General features: G+C 49.4%; 2 protein-coding genes and 1 long non-coding RNA gene across 3 annotated transcripts; 2 read left to right on the top strand and 1 right to left on the bottom strand.

The window, feature by feature from the left end:
• Positions 1-2,700: 2,700 nt before the first annotated feature.
• On the top strand, positions 2,701-20,897 carry LOC118081168 (uncharacterized). The gene is made up of 6 exons (XM_035107442.3): positions 2,701-2,830; positions 3,720-4,559; positions 5,310-5,439; positions 5,730-6,735; positions 17,089-17,727; positions 20,057-20,897. The coding sequence occupies exons 2-6, from the start codon at positions 3,822-3,824 to the stop codon at positions 20,871-20,873; spliced, it is 3,330 nt and encodes a 1,109-aa protein (XP_034963333.3). The 5' UTR covers positions 2,701-2,830; positions 3,720-3,821; the 3' UTR covers positions 20,874-20,897.
• LOC148687096 (uncharacterized) lies at positions 7,023-9,207 on the bottom strand. The gene is made up of 3 exons (XR_015948568.1): positions 9,072-9,207; positions 8,290-8,384; positions 7,023-7,216 (listed from the first exon to the last, which is right to left on the bottom strand). It is a non-coding gene; the product is annotated as an uncharacterized LOC148687096 (long non-coding RNA).
• Positions 9,277-18,747, top strand: LOC118081203 (uncharacterized). Its single transcript, XM_088664222.1, has 4 exons — positions 9,277-9,657; positions 11,671-12,558; positions 14,764-14,890; positions 16,719-18,747. The coding sequence occupies exons 2-4, from the start codon at positions 11,794-11,796 to the stop codon at positions 16,730-16,732; spliced, it is 906 nt and encodes a 301-aa protein (XP_088520348.1). The 5' UTR covers positions 9,277-9,657; positions 11,671-11,793; the 3' UTR covers positions 16,733-18,747.
• Positions 20,898-21,019: the final 122 nt, after the last annotated feature.

Raw genomic sequence — 21,019 nt, 5'->3', positions numbered from 1 at the left:
AAAAAGCAATAGTGTATGCTCGTTAATTCAGATCCTTGTGTTCTGTACTGATAATAGGGCAACGAGATCGTACTGGCCTATTTACTTTGAATGTTTGTGATGCCAATAAAGGTTTTGATACTGATGCACAGAGCAGGCAAAAGAAGTAGATGGTCCCAGTGACCCACCTCGCTGTTTTGAGTCTCTCACAGACAGTGCCAGCCTCCGAAAGCAAAGAGTCAGCATGGAAAAAATGGATATAGAGAAACGCTTTCCTCCCTCTCTCATAACACTGGAACTCGTGGGCATCCAATGAAGCTGAATGTTGGAAGATTCAGCACAGAGAAAAGAAAGTTCCTTTTCACTCTCTGTGTTAACCTGTGGAACTCCCTCCAACAGGAAGCAGAGATGGACACCAACTGGGATGGCTTTGAAAGAGGGCTAGGCAAATTCATGGAGTAGAAGGCTGTATCTATAGCTCCTAGGCAGGATGGCTCTGCTCTGTTCTGCCTCCACTGCCAGAGGCAGCAAGGCTTCGGAATCCCAGTTGCTGGAAACCGCAAGAGGGGTTTGTGTTTGCGGGTTTCCTATAATGGTCACCTGGTTGGTCATTGTGAGAACAGGATGCTGAACTCGATGGGCCATTCATAGGCCTGTTCCAGCAGGCTCTCCTTATCAGGGGAAATCACACCCGGATGCCTCATTGCAACCCGATCCATCCCACAAGTGACTGATAAGCATTTGGTCTCATCCTCCTTGAGAACCTAGGAAGAACCGGCTGGATCAGACCAATGGCCCATCATCTCAGACCCTCCAAGTGTCCCTATTTTCCAGGGACTGTCCTGGATTTACAGAAGCCATCCCGGTTTATGATTAGATCCTGGAAAGTCCCGGTTTTCCTTAGGATGTCCCTATTTCCATCAGAGAAATGTTGGAGGGTAGGGAGTTACGCAACATTGGAGCCAAGGAGATAAGTAACTATACAAGCTTTAAAGGACAACTGAAGGCAGCCCTGTATAGGGAAGGTTTTTTTTATTGTTCAGTTATTTATTATGTTTTTATATATGTTGGAAGCCATCCAGAGTGACTGGGGCAACCCAGTCAGATGGGAGGGGTATTTTAAAAAAATATGATTATGGAATAGGATGTCCCTATTTTTCCCAGGGTAACGTTGGAGAGTGTATCATCTAGACCTGCATCCTGTTCTCACAGTAGCCAACCAGATGCCCATTGTGGGAAATCTGCAAGTAAGACTTTACAAGCCTGTGGTCTGTTTTGTAGCACCCTGGTTTTGGTCCCTGCTGCAGATCGCGTAGCAAGCTGTCCGTGTGTTATTTCCATGAACATTTCTTCATTTCTAAGAACCCTCTGTCTGCAATATGTGCATTTAAGTAAACATTGCTTGGTTGCAGAATGGCATTGCGGAATCCAAGCCCAGCCTGGGCCAAGGACCTTTTCCAGAGCTTCGCTCACTGGAATATGTCCAGAAGAATGGGGCTGCAAGCACTCCAGGGCATTTTCTCCCAACACTCATTTGAAAACAGCTGTAGGTGGTCTCAGCAATGTGGGGTTTATTCACACCTGCCAGATGACAATACAGTTGGGTGAAGCATCCCAAGACACCTTCCAGTAGCACCTTAAGGTGAAGGTAAAGGTACCCCTGACCGTTAGGTCCAGTCATGGACGACTCTGGGGTTGCAGTGCTCATCTCGCTTTATTGGTAGAGGGAGCCAGCGTACAGCTTCCAGGTCATGTGGCCAGCATGACTAAGCTGCTTCTGGCAAACCAGAGCAGCATACGGAAATGGCGGTTACCTTCCCGCTTGGAGCGGTACCTATTTATCTACTTGCACTTTGACATGCTTTCAAACTGCTAGGTAGGCAGGAGCTGGGACTGAGCAACGGGAACTCATCCCCTCACGGGGATTCGAACCGCCGACCTTCTGATCAGCAAGCCCTAGGCTCTGTGGTTTAACCCACAGCGAGACCAACTAAGTTTGTCATTGGTATGAGCTTTCGTGTGCATGCACACTTCTTCAGATACACATGCACATGAAAGCTCATACCAATGACAAACTTAGTTGGTCTCTAAGGTGCTACTGGAAGGATTTTTTTTATTTTGTTTCGACTACGGCAGACCAACTACATCCCAAGACTGCAACTGCTGCTTCCTTCTCCCTTCACCTGGGCATGTGCAGAGAGGAAAAGGTGTGAACATAATCAAGGGAAGGATTTCAATTCACATACACTTCCAGACAGAGGAAAACATTTTTTCTTCTACAGATGGGTTAGTGTACTTGGTCTATAACTGCCCAGATTTGTTAAAGTTGGCAGGCCTTTGGTTGATCTGACTTACATCCTATGCACTTTTAAAGTGTGTGTGTGTGTGTTTGAGGGGGCTATTGGGTTGTTTTTTTATTTTGTATTAAGTATTTTGTGGTTTTATATCTTGATTTTATTCTGTGAACTGCCCTGCAACCCCCGGGTATACTGTAGGGTGGTATATAAATTCAATAAATTATAATTAGCATTTTGGGGGGAATATACTTTTAAGTGCTGGTTTTATTTAGAATTTATTCCAGATCAATTTATTTTTAACTTTTGGCTTTTCCTCTCTCATGACACAGAAATTATAGGGGGGGAAGGGGGGAATCCTTTTAATCTTCTACTCTGTGCTCTGATTGTCACAAAGGGTTAAGCTTAGAGAGTCGGGATTTCTAGAGCGACACTTCGGATGAAATTGTTATTGAAGGCCCTCTTCCTTTTCTCCCCCTTAGCGACTCTATGGTGCTTTTCTTTGCTGCAAAGTAGAGGCTGGAAAAAGAGATTTTCAGCTCCTGGGAGGGAATCCGGTAAGTGAGAAGAGCCTTGAGGGAGGAGCAGAGAGCTCACCTGGAATAGGAAGGTTTGCTTTAGGGGTCTAAGAGGACTCCCTGCTGGATCAGACAAACCCCCCAGACCAGCCTCCTGCTCCCAACAGTGGGCAGCCAGACTTCTCTGGGATGCTCAGAGGCAGCGAGGCAGCGGCAAATCTCTTGCTGCTGTCTGCCTCCAGCATTTTGCGATCACAGGTAAACTGCTCCTGAACATGCAGGTTCCACGGAGCTGTGGTGAGTTTTAGAACATCCTCTGTGGATTTCTCTATCCCACCCCCACCCCTTTTAAACGTAAAGTCTATCAAGGACTATTCTTCATCATGGCTATATCTTGCCTATATCTGTCTTCAGGGACATTATGTCAGGGGTGGTCAGAAGTCAGATGGGGTGATTTGCAGTAGATCACTAAGTGTCTCTAAGGCTTCTTGATTGCCAGTTGATTCAAAATAGTGGCAGCAACTCCTTCTCCCACTCTGCAAAAATGAAATGAACAGCTTCTGAATGTGAGAAAGTGCAGTGGGAAACCAGAACACTGGACTCTCATGTGAAAGGGCTGTAATCAGGGTGCCATCTGCACTATGCATTTAGCACAATGTAATTCCACTTTAAACTGTCATGGCTTCCCCCAAAGAATCCTGGGAACTGTAGTTTGTTAAGGGTGCTGAGATTGTTAGGAGACCCCCCTATTCCCCTCACAGAGCTACAGTTCCCAGAGGACTGAGCATGCTCAGTATGCACGGAATACTGGCTGATGATTGGTGGGATGGAAAACATGGGGGCAGAGAACGGAATGGAGCATCCTGAGCAGGAGTGTTCCACGCTGCAACTTTTTGCTGCAGCTCCCACTGATTCTCTTTCCTTGCAGAGGCCTTGTAAAAAATCCTGGACCTGGCAGTTGACATAACCGAGAAACATGGGATAGCAGTGTGTGAGTGACCCCTGCCAAGCCCTGGAGTTAAGAGAGGTGATGGCATCCGAACGCAGGAACGCAGCTGTCTGGGCCGTCCCCCGAGATGCCCTGATGGAGGACACAGTGAAGATGGAGGCCCAGGAGGAGGAAGGAACAGGCCCCTTGGCCGTCCGCTCAGGGAGCCTCAAGGAATTGTGGGAAGGGCCCATAACAGAGCACATTAAGCAGGAACCCGAGGAAGGGCCTCGGGAGGAGTGCTGGGAAGCTCAGTGTCAGGGGCTCCTGAAGGCTGTGCGGTCTCCGCAGCCTGAACCAGGAAGCCTGCAGCTGGACAGCAATGGCCCAAGGGACACTCAGGCTTCCTTTGGAGGGCGATCAGACATCGGGCTGCAGTCTGGGCGAGGCAGGGTGATCCGCCATCTGCCTGGCCCTGGAGGAGACGTCCCCCAGCCCACCCACAGCGTTTTGGCCCTGGAGCGTGGGGAAGTGAAGAAGGAGGCTCCCAGCCAGGAGGTGGAGCGCCTGTGCTTCAGGCAGTTCCTCTACCAGGAGGCCGAGGGGCCGCGAGATCTCTGTGGGATGCTGTGGAGGCTCTGCCACCGGTGGCTGCAGCCAGAGAGGCGCACCAAGGAGCAGATGCTGGAGCTGGTGATCCTGGAGCAGTTCCTGGCTGTCCTGCCCCCGGAGATGCAGAACTGGGTCAGAGAAGGCGGGCCGGAGACTTGCGGTCAGGCAGTCGGCCTGGCAGAGGATTTCCTGGAGAGGCAGCAGGAGAACGAGCATGAAATACAACAGGTGAGAGAGCAGGAGATCAGTCCTGGGAAGAACAAAAGGAACGATGGCAAGGAGCCCAGAGGGCGAGCCGTTAGGGGCAGTTTTTGCTGACTGTAAATATGCATTGGATTGACTGCTCCCTTAGATGGTTCGAAAATGGGATCTGGCAGAATCAGCAGGGGTTGGCTCTATTGGCAAAGTAGAACCTCCAGGTTCCGAGGCAGTGTACCTTAGAACGCCACATGCTGGGGGAAGACGGGGGATGGTGGGCAACGCGCTCTCTGCCCTAACGGATCAGCTTCCACTGCTGTGAAGAGGCAGTCTGTGTTGCTCTCTGGCCCTTCAGGGCTCTGTATCTACCATCTTGAGAGAGAAGAGGGAGGCTATGTGGACGCAGGAGTGATGGATTCCTGTGCTCCAGTCCCTGTCTTGAGATGGGCTGCCACATCCTGCACCAGCTGGAGTGTTTAATGCATCCCCCTTCAAAGACAGCGCAGAGGACAGCCTTTGCCTGAAGAAGGTCTCATTGAGATTCTAGAGAGCTGGTGCCAGTCAGTGTAGGCAATACTGTGAAAGTTAGGCCAATGACCTGACTGAGTTGAAGCCAGGAAGCCTGTGGCCCTCCAGATCTTGCTTGACTCCTGTTCCCCTGACCCCTGACCCCTGGGAATTGGAGTCCCATAGCATCTGGAGAAGCTCCAGAGGTTCCCCACCCCTGAATCTCAGGCCATTCGCACCCATTTCTTTGTCTCGTTCTTTCTGCTGTTTCAGGTCCTCTGGCCCTTCAAGGAGAAAGCGGATGATTCCCCTGAGGCTGATGGGGCTCTGTCAGACTCTGGCGAGTGGCCGCTCATCAGAGTGGTCAAGCAGGAGGATACAGCTGCTGATGCCCCTTGGCTGGGTAAGGAGTCTTTGGCTGGGGGGAGTTCTCTTGGCGGAGCGAGTTATGCAAGTGAGGGGCCACCACAATAAAGGCTCTGGCTTGAGATCTAGTGCCCACCAATCTAACTGACCTTACAGGTGCACTAGCAAACAGGATCTCTGAGGCCACTCTTAGGGCCTGTGTGTGTTCCTGTAGGTGGTCCTTCAAATAACTGGGCCCCAGACCCCTTATTTGATGATCCAGGCCCTCCTTTTTCCCTGGGGAAGGAAAATCTCTCTTTCTAAGGATCCCTTTCCCCCCTCTAACAGATGGTGAGGAGGAGGAGATCGTGCCAGTCAATCCTGAAGAAGCAGAACCACGTTGCATACTGCCAGAGAGAGCAGAACAGACTGTATCCCGATATGCTGACTGGGTAGAAGCATCTGAAAACCAGCAGGAAACTCACCCCCATAATGAAGAAGGCAAATCCATTCATTTCCAGCTCCCTGCCATGCCAGTCCAGCAAAGATTCCTCAAGGGTGAGACATGCGCTGAGTGTGGAAAGTCCTTTCGCTGCAAGGAGGAGCTCACAGAACACCAGAGAATGCACTCAGGAGATAAACCCTACATCTGCTCTGACTGTGGGAAGAGCTTCTGCAGGAGGAATGTCCTGGTTGCCCATCAGAGAATCCACACCGGGGAGAAGCCCTTCAACTGCCCGGACTGCGGGAAAAACTTCAACCAGCGATCGCATCTTACGGCACATGAGAGAACCCACACGCAAGAGAAGCCCTTTGCTTGCCTGGACTGCGGACAGAGCTTTAGCAGGCGTACTGGGCTTGTGGCTCACCAGAGGATCCACACGGGAGAGAAGCCCTATCACTGCCAAGACTGCGGGAAAAGTTTCAGGCAGAGGTTCGATCTTATTCGGCACCAGAGAATCCACACAGGAGAGAAGCCGCACGAGTGCCCCGATTGCGCCAAAAGCTTCAGGAACAAATCCGCTTTCCTTGTGCACAGAAGGATCCACACCGAGGAGAAACCGTACCCGTGCTCTGGGTGCGGGAAGAACTTCCGGCATCGCACGAACCTCCTCGCGCACGAAAGGATCCACACGGGAGAGAAGCCGTACAAGTGCGGAGAGTGCGGGAAGAGTTTTGGCGACGGGTCGTCCCTCATGAAACACAAGCGAGCCCACACGGGCGAGAAGCCGTACGAGTGTGCCGAGTGCGGGAAATGTTTCTCTCAGAACGCCGGCCTGGTTCAGCACGAGAAGATCCACACGGGAGAAAAACCCTTCCAGTGCCCAGACTGCCCCAAAAGCTTCCGGGACAAGTCGGCCTTCGTCGTTCACCACAGGACGCACACAAGGGAGAAACCGTTTCAGTGCTCGGCCTGCGAGAAGAGCTTCAGCCATCGCTCCAACCTTCTCAAGCACGAAAGAACCCACACTGGGGTAAAGCCATACAAGTGCCTGGAGTGCGGAAAGGGCTTCACTCAGAAGCCAAATCTCCTTGTACACGCGAGAAGCCATTTGAAAGAGGAAGGGGAGATTGGCTCAGAGGGTGGGGAAAACTACCTCACTGGGCAACCCCAGCTGGAAAATAAAATAAGGTCCTGAGTCTGCTTTTAGAGATCTCTATTTTGTTACCATTTGCCACTGTTATTGAGTGGCAAAGAGGAAAATCAGGAGAAGAATGTGCTTTTTATCTGTGGCATAAAAGGAAGGGGAGGGTGCCAGGCTGCAGTCAAATCTCATAGCATATGGAGAGACCACCTTGAAAAGGTCCTTTCCGTATCATTCAGTAATTAAATCCTGTAGGAATAAAAGAGCCACTTAAGAATACAGTCGTACCTTGGATCTCAAACACCTTGGCTCCCAAACTATCAAAACCTGGAAGTGAGTGTTCCGGCTTTCAAACGATTTTTGGAAGCCGAGTTTGTGGCATGGCTTCCGCAGCTTCCGATTGGCTGCAGGACGTTCCTGCAGCCAATCGGAAGCCGCACCTTGGTTTTTGAACAGTTCGAGGAGTCGAATGGACTCCCGGAACGCATTCTGTTCGAGAACCAAGGTACAACTTTATCAGGAAAGCCAACGGTCTATTTAGTCCTACATCAAGTTTTGCACAGCTTAGTTTAGTTTCTTCTTCAAATGTCGCTGTCTCAGGAAGCTTTGCCCCAAAGCCACTCACAATGAACATTAACGTCTTCTCAATATACATTACAGTTAATTTATTTTAAAACAAAAACAAAAACCTGCCAATTTGCTGCAACAAATGTCAACGAATTCAGATGCAACCAAATCAACACGGTACATTTAGTATCACAGTAAAATAATATAGGCTTAATCCTCAAGTGCAGAGGTTACTGAAGTAAATACAAAAGAATGAACCTGATTTGAGTCATGCTGCCCTCCAAGGAGACAACAGTTCATGCCAACAAATGCCAGTCAGGTCAGGGTGTGTTGGAATTTCAGGCTAGATCAAGGGTGGCAAACCTGCGGCCCTCCAGGTGTTCCTGAACTACAGTTCCCATCACCCCTGGGCATTGGCTGCACTGCTTGCGGCTGCTGGGAGTTGTAGTTCATCAACATCTGGAAGGCCTCAGGTTAGCTATTCCTGGGATGGATGGTTCATTGTTGCTTCCTTCGTGTCTCTCAAGAGGAAGCTGACAGCAGCCAAAGGCAGGTGCTGGGGAGGAGGGCAAGTTGGCAATTATTTTTCCTTGCCCTACCAGGGGCTTCATCTCATAGTATTGGCCTTACTATATAGTGGCCAGATGCTTCTAGGAAATCCACACATAGGGGGCATGGAATTGGGGCAATTTTGCTGGCAATGTTTCCTGTCTTCATGAGTACAGCAAAAGGCTTAGCAAACAAATCAAACGAACCTGAGGAGCTGGGGATCCTGAGTTGTTTTCATCCTGAAGGTGAAAGGTTGTTTTCTGTTGCTCCAGAGAAGCAGACACGGAGCAATGGATTCAATCTACAAGAAAGAAGATTCCACCTAAACATTAGGAAGAACTTCCTGACAGTGAGAGCTGTTCGACAGTGGAACTTGCTGCCAAGGAGTGTGGTGGAGTCTCCTTCTTTGGAGGTCTTTAAGCAGAGGCTTGACAGGCATATGTCAAGAATGCTTTGATGGTGTTTCCTGCTTGGCAGGGGGTTGGACTGGATGGCCCTTGTGGTCTCTTCCAACTCTATGATTCTATGATTCTAAGTGAGCTACTCATTAAGTTCAGTAAGCTTTAGTTGAGCTTCCTGCATTGCAAGGGGTTGACTAGAATAGATGACCCTTGGGGGGGGGGCTCTTCCAATTAAAGGGACCCAGGTGGCGCTGTGGTTAAACCACTGAGCCTAGGGCTTGCTGATCAGAAGGTTGGCGGTTCGAATCCCTGTGACGGGGTGAGCTCCCGTTGCTTGGTCCCAGCTCCTGCCAACCTAGCAGTTCGAAAGCACGTCAAAATGCAAGTAGATAAATAGGAACCGCTACAGCGGGAAGGTAAACGGCGTTTCCATGTGCTGCTCTGGTTTGCCAGAAGCGGCTTTGTCATGCTGGCCACATGACCTGGAAGCTATACGCCGGCTCCGTCGGCCAATAATGCGAGATGAGCGCGCAACCCCAGAGTCGGTCACGACTGGACCTAATGGTCAGGGGTCCCTTTACCTTTACCTTTTAAGCTTTAGTTAAGCTTCCTGCATTGCAAGGGGTTGACTAGAATAGATGACCCTTGGGGGGGGGGCTCTTCCAATTCTTGGAATTGGAACCGGAGCAGCCTTGGTTCTGTTTTAGTACTACAACTCCCGTCATCCTTCAGCACTAGCCATGGTAAGCTGGGGCTGATGGGAGCTGGAGTCCAGCAGCAAGAAAACAAAAAAAAGGGGGGGGAGAGACACGCGTTTCCAATCCAAGCCAGGAATGCAAAATCCCCCTTTCCTCTCCCAGGAATTTCTTCCACCCCCCACCCCCGGCCTCGCGGGTCTTTGTTTCTCCCAGGGTCGGGGGCGGGGATGATATTGGGATCCACCCCAGTTTTGTGCAGGTTGCAACCCCCAAAGGGGCGAAGCCGAAAGGGTCGGTCCTTATAAAGACTTCCTCGCAAACGGGGAGAAAGTTGCGCCTGTGCGGAGTCACTTCCTGCTCCGCCTCTCCTGGGGGAAGCCTGGTGGGAGAGGGGAGACCCAAAGGAGCTTTTATGTATATACTGCATATTGCATCTCCGGAAAGCGGGAGGATCTCCTGGGATTTGAGGGATCAGGTGAGTTAAGTCGCTTGCAAGGGGCCGGGAGCTGGGGCTGCATGCAGTGCAAAAGAGAGGCGGAGGGAAAGGGAAAGGAAGATGTGATATACGAATTTCTAGATATAGATAGATAGATATAGATACACAGAAATAAAAAAGAAGCCACGAAAGGTGGGGGGAGTCAAATATATGTGTTCTAGAAATGTATGGGATTTTTCAAAGATATGCAGCCAAACAAATTACAAAAATACAAACCCCACACGTTTCTTATACACATATATTTCACTTCCTTCCCCACCCCACCCCCTTTGTGGTTTCTTTTTAGTTTTAATTTTCATACTGCATTTTTCTTATAACACCACATTACTCCATCTTTAACTTATTCTTTTTCGGAACAATACATCTAACTGCTTGTTTTACATTAATCCTGCTGATGAGCTTATTTGCATAAATAAGTTTTTTCAAATATTCCACAAATTCTCCCCAATTTTTAATTTAAAAAAAATTCTTCTCGGTTTCTTATTGCACCTGTTAACCTTGCCATTTCGGCATAATCTGTTAATTTAATTAGCCACTCTTCCTTGGCTGATACTGCAACTTTTTCCATCTCTGGGCAGTGATTTATGAATTCCTAAACCCTGCTTTCCTCAAAACATTCCAAGGCGGCATGCAACATCTGGAAACCAAGCCAGCAGAAAGCTTTAACTGGGAAAAATAATCAGTAAATACTGATTGATAGATGCAGGCAGGCACCTCGGGTGGAGGGCTTCAGAGCACAAATGGTGCTCCTGGGCATTTGTTTCATTTTTGTAAAAATAATAAATTTCGGGGCTGCCTTTCATTGCAAAGAAATAGCGAGTCACTTTATGGGGACATGGAACTTCGATCTAAGCCATATCGAGAAAGTAAAACAATCTCAGTCCAGGGGGTGAGGAGCATAGCTGCCAAGTATCCCGTATCCGCCGGGAAAACCCCTTTTTTCTTGCCGTTTCCCGGCGGTCTCCCGTTTAGGTTAAAATCCCGGTATTGTCCCTTAAATCGGCTTCGGCCCGGCGGCCATTTTTCTGGTGCCGCTTTGCCCTTCTATGGGCACCAGAAAATGGCGGCGCCGGAAGTCGCTTCCGCGCATGACCGGAAGTTGCGTGACGCGACTTCCGGTGGCGCTTTGCCCTTCTATGGGCATCAGAAAATGGTGGCGCCGGCGCCGGAAGTCGATTTTACGTGTTTCTGGTCATGCGCGGAAGCGACTTCCGGCGCTGGCGCCATTTTCTGGTGCCCATAGAAGGGCGAAGCGCCACCGGAAGTTGCGTCACGCAACTTCCGGTCATGCGTGCGCTGCCGATCCTGGATCTTCACGTCCGGAACTTGGCAGGTATGGTGAGGAGTGGTGTGGTTTGGTTTTGAAGGGGTAAATACATTTATGTGTTTCTCCTTTTTTCATATAATTTTTCAGATTTTGAAATTTACAAACATTTGTCAAACAAAAAAAATAAAAAGAGAATTTCAAAGATTCCCCTGGACTTGCCTCCTCCCCTTTGTGGGTCCTTATGTTAACTTTTTCCCTCCTGCATCTTTTCTATTAATCCAAATTAATCTATTAAATCTATTAAATCTCCATTACAACCATAGTTTGACATTAAACTACAAGTTTCATTCCAATCCTACTAATAATTTTAATTGTTTACAATGATTTTTAATGTAAATTATATATTTTCCCCAATTCCTTATTAAAATTTTGCTCCTGATTTTTAATTCTTCCAGCCATTTTTTGCCATTTTGGAATAACATACATTTGGAATAGTAACATACATTTATTTGTGTTTTTCAAGTCACTTTGAGACCTCCGGGCAACAAGCGAATAACAGATCTAAAGAAGAAGCAATAATCAGCATTGATTGGCAGCACTCTTTACACCCTGGGAGAAGGAAACTCATGTTATCAGTTCCCAGTTGGCGCTGCAAAATTTTGTTGCGGGTCCTGCTTATCCTCTCCGATTCAGAAATGTTCTTTCGTTCTTTCTTTTTCCCTCAGGCAAAGGATCCCGACCTAGAATCCAGCTGTGAACTCTGGAGGGCCTGCCATTTCCGCACTTGATTTGGTGGGAGGCTCATTTCACACACCCCAATTCAGGCCAGCCCTGGCCCCGGAACCAAAATGGCGGAAGATCATGGCGATGCATCCGATTTTGCCGCAGAGACGATCAGAAAGTTGGGTGTGAAGACTGAGAAGCAGGACCCAGTGGACACCGAGACAGGGAACGGCATAGGGAAAGAGCCTCGTGCCGCCCAGCCTGAGAGTGCCAAGGGATTCTGGGAGGGTGCCGCACTGCACCATGTCAAATGGGAGCGCGAGGGGGCAGCGCAAGGATGCTGGGAGACTCAGTGGCAGCGGTTTCTGAGGGCGGTACAGTCCCCGCACTCGGAACAAGGAAAGGCCCCACAGCCGGAACCTGGACTGAGGGATGTTTCTCAGGCCGATCTGCCTCCCTTTGAGGGAGTGTCGGAGACAGGCCTGCAGCTGAGGAGACAGGAAGGGGCTCAACTCCTGCCCAGCGGTGAAGCCCATAAGAACTCGGGGACCGAAGGCGAGGTCCTTGTTCCTGGGATGGTAAAGGAAGAGGACCTGGATGCAGAGAGTGTCCGCCAGCACTTCCGGCAGTTTTGCTACCGGGCGGCCGAGGGGCCCCGAGAGGTTTGCAGCCGCCTCCGGGACCTTTGCCGACAGTGGCTGCAGCCGGAGAGGCACACCAAGGAGCAGATCCTGGAGCTGCTGGTGTTGGAGCAATTTCTGACCGTTCTGCCTCCGGAAGTCCAGGCCTGGGTCAGGGAGGGAAGCCCGGAGTCCTGCGCACAAGCAGTGGCCCTGGCTGAGGACTTCCTGCTGCAACAATCCCGAGAGGAGGAGAGATGGGAAGAGGAGGTGAGCCAGGTGGTTTCAGCCAGCTCATTTTTTGGCCAATAATAAAAATAATAATAATACAGTGGTACCTGTAGTTGTGGACACAATCTGTTCCGGGGTGCCGTTTGCACCCTGAAAAGCCCGCAACTAGAGCGGCGCTTCTGCGCACGCGCAAAGCACAATTGAGCCCTTCTGTGCATGCGCAAAGCGCGGTAGAGTGCTGCTGCGCGTGCGCAAAGCGCGCAGAACACTTCTGCGCATGCGGCGAAACTCAGAAGTAAATACTTCTGGGTTTGCTGCGTTCGCATGCTGAAAAGACACAACCTGAAGCGGACACAACATGAGGTATGACTGTAATAATAATAAATGAATTTATATACAGTCGTAGATTGGTTGACGAATACCTTGCGACTCGAATGTTTTGGCTCCTGAACGCCAGGTGAACTTCCCTGGGAGAGCATTCCACAGACGGGGAAGGCCCCGTTCTCCTGTTGCCACCCTCTGGGCTTGCAAGAAAAACCTGGTTAATACAGATTTAGAACAGCCATGGCTTCTCCCGAAGAATCCTGGGAGCTACTTAAGGGTGCTGAGAGTTCTTAGGAGACTGCTTCCCTACTCCCACAGCTACAATTCCCAGAGTGGTTTATTAACAATCCCTTTTCCCGGGAACTCTGGGAATTATAGCTCTGGGAGGGGAGTAGGGTGTCTCCAAAGAGCTCTGAGCAGCCTTTCTTGTTGTTTAGTCATTTAGTCGTGTCTGACTCTTTGTGACCAGAGCACGCCAGGCACTCCTGTCTTCCACTGCCTCCCGCAGTTTGGTCAAACTCATGTTCGTAGCTTTGAGAACACTGTCCAACCATCTCATCCTCTGTCGTCCCCTTCTCTTTGTGCCCTCAATCTTTCCCAACATCAGGGTCTTTTCCAGGGAGTCTTCTCTTCTCATGAGGTGGCCAAAGTATTGGAGCCTCAGCTTCAGGATCTGTCCTTCCAGTGAGCACTCAGGGCTGATCTCCTTCAGAATGGATAGGTTTGATCTTTTTGCAGTCCATGGGACTCTCAAGAGCAGGGGTCCCCAGACTTTCTGCGCGGCGGGCCGGTGCCCGCCGCGCCGACCGCGCGGTGGGCCGGAGGGTAGGGGAGTGCGCGCGCAGCGGGCCGGAGGGCGGGGGAGTGCGCGCCCGTGCGCACACGCACACGGGCGGGAAAAAATCGCCAAAAATCGCTTGTGCGCATGCGTATGGGCCTCCCCCGACCCGGAAGTGCACCAGAAATGACCTCTTCCGGGTCGGGAGAGGCCCATACGCATGCGCACAAAGGATTTTCGGCGATTTTTTGCCGATTTTTTAGATCGTCGCTGCGCCGCGCGCCGTGAGAGCGGGCGGCGGCAGCAGGCGGCGGGAGTCGTCGCGGGCCGGATTGGAAGGCCGATTGGGCCGCATCCGGCCCGGGGGCCGTAGTTTGGGGACCCCTGCTCAAGAGTCTCCTCCAGCACCATAATTCAAAAGCATCAATTCTTCGGTGATCAGCCTTCTTTATGGTCCAGCTCTCACTTCCATACATCACTACTGGGAAAACCATAGCTTTAACTATACGGACCTTTGTCGGCAAGGTGATGTCTCTGCTTTTTAAGATGCTGTCTAGGTTTGTCATTGCTTTTCTCCCAGAAAGCAGGCGTCTTTTAATTTTGTGACTGCTGTCACCATCTGCAGTGATCAAGGAGCCCAAGAAGGTAAAATCTCTCACTGCCTCCATTTCTTCCCCTTCTATTTGCCAGGAGGTGATGGGACCAGTGGCCATGATCTTGGTTTTTTTGATGTTGAGCTTCAGACCACATTTTGCGCTCTCCTCTTTCACCCTCATTAAAAGGTTCTTTCATTCCTCCTCACTTACTGCCATCAAGGTTGTGTCATCTGCATATCTGAGGTTGTTGATATTTCTTCCGGCAATCTTAATTCTGGTTTGGGATTCATCTAGTCCAGCCTTTCGCATGATGAATTCTGCATATAAGTTAAATAAGCAGGGAGACAAACTAGATTTCCCAGGATTCTTTGGGGGAAGCCATGACTGTTTAAAGTGGTATCATAGCACTTAAAAGGTATGCTGTGAATGAGCACTTTCTTCCAGGACAGAAACAGCAGACACCTTCACTTTTGACTATTGAAGACCTTTTTATGCCAACGGGCCTCAGCAGCTGCTTAATTTCTATTTCTGCTTTTATTTTTCCAGGTGGCAGGGGTGTCTAAGGAGGTAGCTGCCCAGTCTTCAGAGGCAGAGCAGGCTCCGTCAGACACCTGGCAGGCGGTGCTCTGCAGAGAGGTCAAGCAGGAGGGGGACAGAGACGCCACCTATGCAGGTAAGGATGCTTTGCACCTGATTACCAGCTACAGTTACCCCAGGAGGTGGTTGAGAAATATGTCCCTCCCTCCAATAAGAACTACATAAATTGCCTAATGGGGCAGCAACCTCTCCTTGTACCTAGCTAAATAGAGAGTGAGCATGCTCTGTAACTCAGTGTTTCCCAACCTTGAGCCTCCAGCTGTTTTCGGACTACAATTCCCATCATTCCTGACCACTGGTCTTGCTAGCTAGGGATGATGGGAGTTGTAGTCCCAAAACATCTGGAGGCACAAGGTTGGGAAACACTGCTGTAACTAACCATTGAGTGTCTGTTAGAAAAGAAACAATGGAACACTGGGGGCAGGGCAAGTCGAAGTGGCCGGCTGGAAGAGATGTGGCTCAGCAATTTTACAGCGTGTACTAAATTTGTGTAATTTGGCGTTTTCAAGGTCTGCCTTTAAATTGCTATGTACCCGTATATTCCGGCATCTAAGACGACTGGGCATATAATACGACCCCCAACTTTCCCCGTTAAAATATAGAGTTTGGAATATACTCACCATATAAGAAATACGACCCGGCGTATAAGACGACCCCTGACTTTTGAGAAGATTTTCCTGGGTTAAAAAGTAGTCTTATACGCAGAAATATACAGTATATATTTATTTCTATTATAGATTTTGTTTTCTGATACTTCTGCTGTACTCTGTTTTGGAAACATGTTTTGGGAAGAAGTTTATTTACAATCTTATTGTAAATTTATTTACAATCTTAAATAAACAAACACATTGTGATATTTTGTTGTAGGTCCCATTTATTATTACAGTGGTACCTCGGTTTACAACCATAACCCGTTCCGGAGGTCTGTTTGTAAACCAAAACTGGTTGTAACCCAAGGTGTGCTTTTGCCAAAATATTTATAAGGGCTTCCAAAATATTTTTGTTTGTAATCCAAAAAAATGGGTTGTAATCCAAAAAAAAGTTTGCAAACCGGGACACGCACTTCTGGGTTTGGCGTGTTTGTCACCCAAAACATATGCAAACCAGACTGTTTGCAAACCAAGGTACCACTGTATTTTCATATTGATGATGGTGATGATATAAATTTTTAACTTACCTATTGCTAATAGTAGTCATAATTCACATCAGAGTCAGGTTAGACCAGGCATCCCCAAACTTCGGCCCTCCAGATGTTTTGGCCTACAACTCCCATGATCCCTAGCTAAGAGGACCAGTGGTCAGGGATTATGGGAATTGTAGTCCAAAAACATCTGGAGGGCCGAAATTTGGAGATGCCTAGGTTAGACCATTGAAATGAATGAGCCTGTTAGTCATGTCCATTAAATTTGGTGGGTTAATGCTGAATAGGACTAGCTAACTCGCCTTTTAGGAAACCTCCTAATTAGCATTTATCTAGAATTTTAGGGCAAAGGTTCTCAAACCATTCAGCCCCAGAACATGTTTGAGAGAGCTCAAGGCCCACCAGTAGTGGTTCAAGACTGAAGCCAGGAACAAAATGGAGATCGGGTCTGGCATAATCAGCAGGCAACAACTGAGATTACTGATACCTAATCCCTCTTTGGCGACTGCTACTTGTATCGCCACAAGGATTTAACTGTGGCAGGGAGTACCATGGCTCCACTTTCCTCAGGAAGCTGCCTTATACTGAGTCAGAACATTGCTCCCATCTAGCTCAGCATTGCCTGCTCTGACTGGCAGCAGCTCTCCAGGGTTTCAGACAAGGAATCTTTCCCAGACTGGGACTTTCTGCATGCAAAGCAGATGCTCTGCCTCGATCTTCCTTCCTGGTGTTGAGCTTGGCCTGTTGTTCCTTTATCCCTTAGCACAGAGAGACTGACATTTGGACGCTCTGCTTCTTCCAGCAGATGAACAGAAGAGGCCATTTGTGATGGAGCAAAATTGGACAGGACGTCCCGGGGAAGAAGATCCACGTGGGATATTGGCAGAAAGGGATAAACGGAGCATTGCCCAGTGCCCGATTCGGGGAGCAACTTCTGAAATCCAAGAGGGGAAGGAAAGGGGTGCAGTCACGAATTATTGGGGAGATGAGAAAGGACTGGAGGGAAATGGCAAGGGAGCAAAGGCCGACCTTGAATGCAGGAAAGCGCTTGGACACGATTCTGAAAACGAAATAAACCTTGGGCAAGAGAAGCTGTGCAAGTGCCCAATCTGCGGGCAAAGCCTTAGCAGGAGAACGGGGCTCCTTATACACCAGAGGATCCACACGGGAGAGAAACCCTACAGCTGCTCGGTCTGCAGGAAAAGCTTCCGGCACAAGTCGGTCCTTATTCGACATCAGAGAATCCACACGGGAGAGAAGCCACACAAGTGCCCCAACTGCACCAAAAGCTTCCGGGACAGATCCGCTTTGGATGTGCACCAGAGGACACACACGAGGGAAAAGCCCTATCAGTGTTCGGACTGTGGGAAAAGCTTCAGCCATCGCTCCAACTTGATTACTCATGAGCGGATCCACACGGGAGAGAAGCCGTTCAAGTGCTTGGAGTGCGAGAAAAGCTTCAGCGACCGGTCGTCCCTGACAGCACACAAACGGGCCCACACAGGAGAGAGGCCCTACACATGCGCTGAGTGCGGGAAGAGCTTCTCTCAGAGCTCCAGCCTCCTTTCGCACCAGAGAATCCACACGGGGGAGAGGCCCCACGAGTGCCCGGATTGCGTGAAGTGCTTCCGCGACAAATCTGCTTTCTTCGTTCACCGGAGGACCCACACGAGAGAGAAGCCGTATAACTGCTCTGGCTGTGGGAAGAGCTTCAGCCATCGCTCCAACCTGAACACGCACGAAAGGATACATACAGGGGAGAAGCCTTACAAGTGCTTGGACTGTGGGAAGACCTTCGCCCAGAGACCAAGCCTTACTGCACATGAGAGAATCCATTCCAAAAAGACATTGCAGGACTGCTGAAAGGTCGGGAACAAATTCTGTGTCAAGAGGAATGCATAGCTGACATCATTAGGAGACGATGCCTGTGTTTGTCGAGTGCCTTCTCCCATATTGTACCTCACCTGAACTTTTAAGATCCTCCTCAGAGGCCCTACTCAGAGATTTCCCGCCAGATGAAGGGATGAGAGTCCCCACTAGGGACAGGACCTTTTTAGAAGTGGGACCCTGGTACTTGAATAATAATAAGAAGAAGAGTTTGGATTTGATATCCCGCTTTATCACTACCCGAAGGAGTCTCAAAGCGGCTAACAATCTCCTTTCCCCTCCTCCCCCACAACAGACACCCTGTGAGATGGGTGGGGCTGAGAGACTTCAGAGAAGTGTGACTAGCCCAAGGTCACCCAGCAGCTGCATGTGGAGGAGTGGAGACGCAAACCCGGTTCCCCGGATTACAAGTCTACCGCTCTTAACCACTACACCACACTGGCTCTCCCAGAGAGGTTTAATTTGCCTGGTGCTACCTATTGGGCCCTTTAAATAACTGACCTTTTATAGTCTGGGCCTCTCAGTTATAAACTGAGTTTTTATCGGTGCTTCTTAATTGTGTTTCAGCTTTTTAATTAACTTGTTAGGAGTTTTTGTTGTTTGATATTGTATTTTAAATGTGCTTTTTCTTCTCCCAGGGACCTCTTGTCATGGGGTGACTATATAAATGTGGAAATTAACAAATGAAATGGTACATAGCTTCAGGAGGCCTGAGGTTCAGTCCTCATTCACGCATGAAGCCCTCTGCATGGGGCCTGGTCTCGCTCTCTCTCCTACTTCACAGGGTTGTTGTGAAAATGAAATGGGGAGGGGCCTTGCATGCTGTCTCTCAACCTCTTTGGAGGGAGAATGGGATAAAAATGTTAGAAAGTAAATAAAAATCAATTTATTTATGCAAAGAAAAATCGCTTGAGTAATAATAGTGTCTGTTTGGAAGGCAGGCATTGCCCCTGGTTGACAATGTGCTGTCATCGTTCCAACGAAATTCCCTGCCCCAAATCCCTTTCTCAACTATGCTGCTAAGAATTATGTGTTAGATGTATACAGTTGTACCTTGGAAGTTGAACGGAATCCGTTCCGGAAGTCCGTTCGCCTTCCAAGGCGCGGCTTCCGATTGGCTGCAGGAACATCCTGCCGCCAATCAGAAGCCGCGGGAGCCACGCCAGCCACTCGGCTTCGGAAAATAATTCGAAAACTGGAACAATCACTTTGGTTTTTGATCGTTCAGGAGCCGAAACATTTGAGTTTACAGGTGTTCGGCTTCCAAGGTTCCACTGTATCTAGAATATTTTCGTCTATTTTGCTTAATCCTTTTTTGTTTGTTCCCTTCATAGTCAGTGAATCCTATTCTGTTGGTGCCCATCCCTTGCAGTCAAAGTGAAGACTACAAGCCTAGCGTGTAAATATTGGGGAAATGGAGGTTGGGTCTGTCCCATATTGCCGATAATGTCAGACTATGTCTTAATTGAATCCCCTAATTAAATTCCCCAATTCTTTGCATTTCCTTGTTGCAAAAAGCTTTCGTCAAAAGTGAAAAGACCCTGGACTTAATTTATGTTTGTATTTATTCCACACCTTAATCCATTTTTGGTACATGAATTAACTTTAGTAATATTTTTAGCAGGTCCTGAACAAATACCATAAAACAGGGGTTGTCACTGTGGTGCCCTAGACCCTGAGCTTTCATTTAATAATAATAATAATAATAATAATAATAATAATAATAATACCCCGCCTAGCTCAGTAGCACACCATCTGCTTTGTCCCAGGTTTAATCCTCAGCATCTCGAGGTAGGGCTGGAAATGTCCCCCAACTCCATCCCTGGAGAGCAGCTGCCAGTCATTGCAGTTAACACTGAGCTATTTGGACCAGTGCCCTGACTCAGTTTCTGTGCCCTGTAGCCCCCTTTTTCTCCCCGGAGCAGGAGAGTGCTCACCTTTGGGGTTTATTTTTGTCCAAGCAGGTGGCAAGAGGCGCTGGGAGGAAGAGACTGACCACCCAGAAATGGCCGGGGATCTCCATCCGTACTGGGTCCTGCCGGGGAACGTTGAGCCAAACGTTCCCCAGCGTCCGGATCAGGGCAAAGTTTCGGTGAGCCGGCAAGGGGGCCACTCGAATACGGAAAGAGAGGCAGCACCCATTGTTTGTTACCAGCACTTCTATGAGCCGTGCGGCAACACACAGGTACAAGAGAAGCTCACCAAAGGCGGGAGAGAAAAGACATGCCCAGAGTGCGGGAAGGCCTTTCGGTGGAGGGCTGAATTGCTCACCCACAAGAGGATTCACGCCGGAGAGAAGCCGTACGAGTGCCTGGACTGCGGGCGAAGCTTTAGCTACCAATCCCGCCTCATCACCCACAAAAAGATGCACACGGGGGAGAAGCCGTACAAGTGCCCCGACTGCGGGAAGAGCTTCAGCCGGCAGCCGCACCTCATGTCGCACGAGAGAGTCCACACGGGGGAGAAGCCCTACATGTGTGCCGAGTGCGGGAGGAGCTTCAGCGACAGGTCTAACCTGAACACGCACAAGAGGACCCACACCGGGGAAAAGCCGTACCGGTGCTCGCACTGTGGGAAGAGCTTCAGCCAGAGCTCCACGTGCATGAAGCACGAGAGGATCCACACGGGGGAGAAGCCCTACAAGTGTGGGGAGTGTGGGAAGAGCTTCTGCCAGCGATCGCAGCTCACCAACCACGAGAGGACCCACACGGGAGTGAAGCCCTACAGATGCTCCGTCTGCGGGAAGGAGTTCAGCAGGAGGACGGACCTTGTCACTCATCAGAGGAGGCACACGGGGGAGAAGCCCTACATGTGCCTGGAGTGCGGGAAGAGCTTCGGCGCCGGGTCAAGTCTCAGCGAGCATAAGAAGACCCACACGCGGCAGAAAGCGCATCGGTGCTCGCACTGCGAGAAAAGCTTTGCTCGTGCTGCCGACTGTACGAGGCACGAAAGAAGCCATGCGTCACAGGAGTCGCAAACCGTTGGGTTGGTCCCAGGGCTGTTTGTGGGCACTCCGTGTTTAAATAAATAAAAAACACCGCTTTTTTCACCTTAAGCTGAGTTCTGCAACATGTGTGTTATGCAAATTTTGCAAAATCTGCATGTCATTGCTCTTATTTTGCATATTCCATTTTTTCCACTTAAGCATGCATACACACACACAAATGTGTGCTGACC

Source organism: Zootoca vivipara, chromosome 2, assembly GCF_965207765.1.
Source record: "Zootoca vivipara chromosome 2, rZooViv2.hap1.1, whole genome shotgun sequence".
Taxonomy (NCBI): Eukaryota; Metazoa; Chordata; class Lepidosauria; order Squamata; family Lacertidae; genus Zootoca; species Zootoca vivipara.
Note: the sequence above shows the minus strand (reverse complement) of the source record. Positions and strands in the feature narration are given on the sequence as shown.